The sequence below is a fragment of the Saccopteryx bilineata genome, chromosome 8 (assembly GCF_036850765.1).
Source record: "Saccopteryx bilineata isolate mSacBil1 chromosome 8, mSacBil1_pri_phased_curated, whole genome shotgun sequence".
Lineage (NCBI taxonomy): Eukaryota > Metazoa > Chordata > Mammalia > Chiroptera > Emballonuridae > Saccopteryx > Saccopteryx bilineata.
In genome coordinates this window covers 60,011,810-60,019,202 of record NC_089497.1, presented here as the reverse complement: position 1 = coordinate 60,019,202, position 7,393 = coordinate 60,011,810, and the positions used below count along the sequence as shown (strand labels likewise).

At 44.2% G+C, this 7,393-nt stretch overlaps 1 protein-coding gene across 4 annotated transcripts in view; it reads left to right on the top strand.

Annotated features, from left to right (window-relative positions):
- The first annotated feature begins 710 nt into the window (after positions 1-710).
- Positions 711-7,393, top strand: part of OPA1 (OPA1 mitochondrial dynamin like GTPase) — a 111,706-nt gene continuing 105,023 nt past the window's right edge. For all 4 annotated transcript variants that reach the window (XM_066241708.1, XM_066241705.1, XM_066241706.1 and 1 more), the window contains exon 1: positions 711-913. In XM_066241708.1, the coding sequence (XP_066097805.1) occupies positions 882-913 (32 nt within the window). In that variant the 5' untranslated portion in view covers positions 711-881. The remainder of the gene's footprint in view (positions 914-7,393) is intronic.

Genomic DNA, 7,393 nt, shown 5'->3' with positions numbered 1-7,393 from the left:
GAGCAGCCAGCATTCTGAGCTGAATGCTACTGAGAGGTCCAATGACCACTGGCAGCAGGAAATTCTCAGATTTGGACACGGTCCATTTCAACAAATCGGTGAGAGTAAAAACTAGGTGAAAGCTAGTTAAGAGTGGACAAAATCATTTTTGACGCCTTTATAAACTGACAAGCTTCTTCCAACCCCATACCTGGCCTAACTGATCTGAGCCCCTTTCGGATATGACCTTCAGATATATGTCCTGGACTCCCCTCCTGCCTCCCTGAGATACAGTAGTTCTAAGGATGTAAAAGTGCTTTGTAAACAAAGACACCGAACGAAAGAGTGGGGCTAAGGAGCAGCCATCGGTTTTTATTAGTCTATTATTGTCTTCAATTTGTACTCTCCAGATCCTTCTCGCTCCTCAATACCCAAATTTCCTGAAATTGGTATCCCCCCCACTTCTCCCCACCAGTTAGAATTTATTGATCCGGTTTCCAAGCCCCTCACCTTCGTCCGTCCCCGCCCAAGTCCCATTCACTCCCCTGCTCAAGTCTTGAACCTGCGAGGCTCAGAATTCCAACCCGGCAGCAAAGAGAGCGGAACGAGTTGGGGGTGGGAATAGATTTGTCTAGGTTCTGAGCGCATGCGCTGGTCCTCGGACCGTTTGTGCGGCTCTCCTAGAAGAGGTGGGGTGATTGTTTGCCTGACGGACTGAGTACGGGTGCCCGGCGGGCTCTTGCGGAAGTCCATGCGCCATTGGAAGGGCCGCAGTGGCTTCCCGATGTCCTTGTTGCCCAGGGCCTTTTCCTGGGTCATTCCTGGAGCAGGAGCCGGACTGGGACTAACACCGGACTTGTGCGTGGCCGTCTCCGGGCCTGTGTGACCTCCTGGCTGGGGGGATGTGGCGTCTACGCCGGGCCGCGGTGGCTTGGTAAGTGCCGGCTGCGACCTGGTCCCACTATTTTCTACGGCCTTCGGAAACGGGTTTGCCCCATCACTACCAGCAGAAGGTGCAGCTAACTCGTACGGACAGAGGGCGGTCGGGGGATTCTGGGATATGTTTGAGGACCCGCAGTGACAGGAGCCCTGACTGGGCTTACCTGAGGTGCCAGCTCCAGTACTGCCCTTGTCCCTGTTCCTGGGCCACTCGAAGATTCTGGGCGCCTTTCCGTCTTGGCCCGTGTCTATTGTCCCTGCCCTTTTCACCCTCTGACCTCGCTGTTATCTGTGTCTCATGTTGCTTCTTGTTTTTGCCCTCTGCCTCCGCGGTCTCTGGTTCTATGCATGTGTCACCCTTTCCGCGTCTGTCTTAACTGTTCTGTCTCCACGCCGGGCGTGCATTGCTCTTGCAGGTACTTTCGCTCTGCTCCCGGGGTGAAGGGGACTCTGGCTCTTACCCCTGTCCGCTGAGTGAACGTAATTTTGGAGTCAGATCTGGAGCGGTCTGACACATACGGTGTCAGAGATGGTGATTAGAGATACCCTCTTACTAGCAGCTATTTTTATTTTTCAGAGTTTAGGGAAGGAGACTTGGTTTTGAATGGGAGGTGGTAAATGTGGCACCATCTTTCTAATCACGCTGTTATTGTTGCTCTGGCCTGGTTTAATCCTTAGAAAAAATCATAGAAGTCTTTTCATTTCTATGGGTTACTATATGCATTTTAATGAGATCAAATGCCTTTATCTAATACAGTGTCGTTAGTTGTATTTTTTTTTTCATTTTTTCATTTTTCTGAAGCTGGAAACGGGGAGAGACAGTCAGACAGACTCCCGCATGCGCCCGACCGGGATCCACCCGGCACGCCCACCAGGGGCGACGCTCTGCCCACCAGGGGGCGATGCTCTGCCCATCCTGGGCGTCGCCATATTGCGACCAGAGCCACTCTAGCGCCTGAGGCAGAGGCCACAGAGCCATCCCCAGCGCCCGGGCCATCTCTGCTCCAATGGAGCCTTGGCTGCGGGAGGGGAAGAGAGAGACAGAGAGGAAAGCGCGGGGGAGGGGTGGAGAAGCAAATGGGCGCTTCTCCTGTGTGCCCTGGCCGGGAATCGAACCCGGGTCCTCCGCACGCTAGGCTCGTTAATTGTATTTTAATATACTGAGATACCTTCAGAGTTAACTTATTGTTGCAGGCATTTGATAAGTAATATATATTAAGCAAAGTTGAAAAAAACTTGGTTTTCCTAAATTAACTCAGGCTCTAAACACCTGTTTTGATTTTTTTTCAAAATGTTCTAAATGGTGTAGTTTATAGTGTTTATAAGGAATAGAATCTATTTACTTCATGAAGCTTAACTTGAATTTAAATTTAGAATGGGATGGCATACAATAGTTACAGCTTCTGTCATTTAGAATAATTGAATAAATTATTTCTAATCTCATGAAATTTTAATTTCTGAGTAAATCCACACAGCCCTCAGTACTAAAGTTACTTACAACCTTTTTATTTCTATTCGGTATTTACTGTGGAAATTCTCTAAATAAAAAGAGAAAAGACTTGCAGAAAATTACGTACTTTGTTGAAGCAATCAAGATACGTAGGGAAAACTTTAAAAATTGAGTTTAAAAATAAACTGATTAATAACTGATATCTGTTTATTCAATTGGATGCTGTTGGGCTAAATTGTTTCTAAAGTTACTTTGGACTCCATAGAGTTGTGGCTTAAAAATGTCATCTGATGTTGATAGCACAGTTTAGCTACCTGCGGAAGTAGAGATGTCAAAGGTCAGAAACCCCAAACTCTGGGATTTTTATTTTGCTGTAGTTCCTCTGTATGTTATGAAGACATACACTTAATTTCCTGTTCTTTAACAGATGGGAACATAAAATTTTTTTGACATACGTATATACCAATATCTAAATACATGTTGATTGAAACCTAAGAAGACCAACAACCAACATTTATTTAGGTGCAATAAAATTTTTGTAAAATTGTGGAAAAAAGAATTACATATTTACATATTAGGGGATGATATACAGGTTAGAAAGGATAATAGATGAAAGAGAATAGATGATTTCAGGGGGAAAAACAGAAGTTGGTTCAGGTTTGATTTTTAGTTTGGCTGAATATAGAATTCTGCTCAAAATCCTTTTCCTTCAGGACTAGTGTTCTTTGTTGTTAATACACTCTCAGTATAGTCTGATTCTTGTGTTTGTAGCTATCCTGATTTTCCTTTCATGGAACTTTTAGGATCTTGGCCTTATCTTAAAATTCTCAAGACCTTGTCGAGGTGGCCTTACCTCTTTCCCACTCTCCCTCTCCCTCTCCACCCCCCACTCATCTGGCACTCAGTCTGCCTTTCTGTTAAAAAGATTCTTTCTTCGGTTCTGGAAAATTTTTCTTCTCTTAGTTTTTCCTCTTATTTTTTCTGGGTTTTTTTTTTTTTTCTTTTTAGACATCTATTGTATGAATATATTTTTAGATTGATCCTGTATGTCCATGATTTCCAAAGTATGATCTGTACCCACCATTTGTTACAGAAGTGTGCATGTGTTACAAAATGTGTATATATGTATACTTTAAAAAAAATTATAACTGTACCTCTGTACTAATTAACTATTTACATTATATATCAACCCTAATATAATCTTTGAAGGATGAAATAAAAAGAGAGAGAGAGAGAAGAAAAACCTGTATCTAGAAGCTCTGGTACTTCCTTCCTGAACCCCCTTGGATTGCCTTGTGAATCCCATGGATTGCATTATATGCACCCCCCATTTTGGATTTCACTCCCTGAGTCACTTTTCTCTCATGGTTTCTGCTTTTTTCTTTATAGTTTAAGTTCTGGAGAATTTTCTTAATTCATTGTCTGGTATTGCATATATATATATATATATATGCCATTATAGCTTTAATTTCCAGGAATTCCTTTTTAACATTTATTAAGCTCTTAGAGGACATTTTAATCCTGTAAATTCTGTATTGTTCTCCAGTTGCTATTTTTAATAACAACCTGCTTTTATTTTATATCTGCAATATCGTTAGAAAACCTCCTGAGAATATTAATGAGAATTTCATATCTTCGCTTTTTCCAAGTTTAATGTTGTTTATCTTGGTCCTCGTTGTAACAGCTACTGGTTTTCCACAAGAGCCTAGTTATCTAATCTCTTTTAAACATGAAGGACTAATGATAGAAACAGGTGCTGTGTAGGTTACCCCTGATTGAAAAGGCCAATTTAGCAAATGGTTAGGTGTATGATATGTCAGCTAGTAGGCTTCGTTTTAGGGTTTTTAGGGAGTGGTCAGGCTATCTAATCTTGTCACAAATGCCAGTATTGTTGGGGCCACTCTGGGAAGAATCCCTCCGTTCACTTCACCCACACACACTGGGGAGCCTTAGCTCTTCCCTGCCAGGTTGCTTAGACTGGGAACTAATGTTGCTCTTAACACTCAGCTGCATTGGAACAGGGTGGAGGGTGACCCACACCACCTTTCCCTACTTGGTGCTTCAGTAAATGTCAATTTCATCATCATCATGACTTGGAAGTTCTAGAAATGATTATTGAGGGTGCCTTTTCAAGTTCTAGGCTTTTGCTTTACATCAGTTATCTCTTCCAGGGGACTAATTAAAGAACATTTCACATGTTGTTTCTGACTTGGACTACCTTACACTCTGTTGTCTCCACCCACAGCTATTGCTGCCACCATTATGGAAAATAGGAATTTTAGGGTTTGAAAATAAAAGATGAAGAAAGTAAAGCAAGCCCTTGAGTAAAATCATTGTATTCAGTTTTGTTTCATTGTAACATTGATGAGATACTGTAGGAACTTATCTCTTGTTAATATCAATTAGCCTATGGTAAATTGGTTCCATTGTATATTGTTTGGGTTCAGGTTGCAGAACCAGAACCTATCAATGACATTAAGTGACGACTTACTTTAATGAAAAACAAAAGCATCTTAAGGGTATGCCCACTCAATCTTAGAGTTTATCTGTTTGGTTTTATATTTGTATTAACTTTTTTTCTAAAAATGGCAAATAATTTTTTGAGGGTTAAAGAGCTGTTCATTCATATAGTAGTGGAGATTAGTGTTGAAATGACAGTATTGAGCACGTTTCCTGTGGCCATTGCTAGGTTCTTTCACCTTTTTTTTTTTGCTATTATCTCAATAGCATATGTTCATTAAATTAATTGAGTATCTGCTATTTGTGAGGCATTGGGCTAGGCTTTAGAAATACACTGGTAAGAAATCTGATGCCTTATGGAAATTGCAGTTTAATGGTAGATACAAATATTAAATTCAATAATTATACTATTATGTAATATAAATTTTATAACTACAGGGAGCCAAGAACTATATAGCAGGGGACTTGAATAAAAATAAAGGTTCAGCCCTGGCCGGTTGGCTCAGTGGTAGAGCGTCGGCCTGGTGTGCAGAAGTCCCAGGTTCGATTCCCGGCCAGGGCACACAGGAGAAGCGCCCATCTGCTTCTCCACCCCTCCCCCTCTCCTTCCTCTCTGTCTCTCTCTTCCCCTCCCGCAGCGAGGCTCCATTGGAGCAAAGATGGCCCGGGCGCTGGGGATGGCTCCTTGGCCTCTACCCCAGGTGCTAGAGTGGCTTTGGTCGCAACAGAGCATCGCCCCCTGGTGGGCAGAGCGTCGCCCCCTGGTGGGCGTGCTGGGTGGATCCCGGTCGGGCGCATGCAGGAGTCTGTCTGTCTCTCCCCGTTTCCAGCTTCAGAAAAAAATACAAAAAAAAAAAAAAATAATAAAGGTTCAGGGAGAGAAGGAATGCTTGAGGTGAAACTAATTCTGACAGGATACAGGAGCAACAGGAATTGAGGAGATAGAAGAGTTTTCCGAGAACAGTGTGCATTAAGGCCCTGATGTGGGAAGGAGGCTGGCACTATTGAGGAACTCAGTGAGAACCTGTCGGCAGGTGAGAGGGGGAGACTGGGCCCGATGTGGGAAGGAGGCTGGCACTATTGAGGAACTCAATGAGAACCTATCGGCAGGTGAGAGGGAGAGACTGGGCGCGACCACGGAGGGCTTTCTAAACCAGGAGTTTGGATTTTATTCTGAATGCTTGGCGGTGGGGGGACATTTAAATGACTTATGCAGGTGTGTGACAGTGGTCAGACTTACATTTCAGAAGAATGCTCTGATTGTCCTGTGGAGAACACCATAGTACAGACCAGTGTAGCCACCCACATAAGGAGTGATAGTAGTGGAAATGGGAGAAGTGGGAGATTTGAGGTCTATGTTGAAGTAGAATTAACAGAACCCTAGGGTGAGGGAGGTATCAAGAATGATTCCCAGGTTTGTGGCCTATGTAACTGAATAGGTGACATTTTCTGAGATAAGGAGTACTGGAGGTCAGGGTTTGGGGCGGTGGAGGAGAGATATCAAGGTGTTGGACATCTTGAAATTGAGGTATCTAAGTAGTGATGTTGAGTAGGCAATTGGATACTTATCTATTTATGTTAAACATAGATATGAGAAACATGGGTATGTCAGTGGTAATCTAGGGAATGGGTGTGGATAAAATTGCCTAGTAAGAATGTATTCAGAGAGAAGAGAAGTGGTTTAAGATCTAAGCCTTAATAAACTCTTAACATTTTTCTTCTTTTTTTCTTTCTTTTTTTTCCAAGTGAGAGGAGGAGAGACAGCAAAGCAGACTCTTGTATGTGCCCAGTCAGGATACACCCGTAATCCCGTCTAGGGCCAATGCCCTGCCCATCCGGGGCCATGCTCACAACCTAGTTATTTTTAGTGCCTGAGACAGAGGCTCCACGGAGCCATCCTCAGTGCCCAGAGCCAATGCACTCGAACCAATTGAGCTGTGGCTGTGGGAGACAAAGAGAAAGAATGAAGGAAAGAGAGAGAATTGGGAGGGGGAGAGGTGGAGAAGCAGATGGTTGCTTCTCCTTTGTGCCCTGACCAGGAATCAAACCCAGGACATCCATGTGCCAGGCCAATGTCCTACCATTGAACCAACTGGCCAGGGCCAACTCTCAACATTTAAAAGGTAGTTAGGGGGCCCTGGCCAGGTGACTCTGTTAGTTAGAGCATCGTCCTGATCTACAGAGGTTACAGGTTCAATTCCCAATCAGGGCACATGCAGGAACAGATTGATGTTTTTGTCTCTCTTTCCAGTCCTCTCTCTCTAAAATGAAGAAATAAAAGGCCCTGGCCAGTTGGCTCAGTGGTAGAGCGTCGGCCTGGCGTGCAGGAGTCCCGGGTTCGATTCCTGGCCAGGGCACACAGGAGAGGCACCCATCTGCTTCTCCACCCCTCCCCCTCTCCTTCCTCTCTATCTCTCTCTTCCCATCCCGCAGCCAAGGCTCCATTGGAGCAAAGTTGGCCCGGGAGCTGAGGATGGCTCTATAACCTCTGCCTCAGGCGCTAGAATGGCTCTGGTTGCGGCAGAGCAACGCCCCAGATGGGCAGAGCATCGCCCCCTGGTGGGC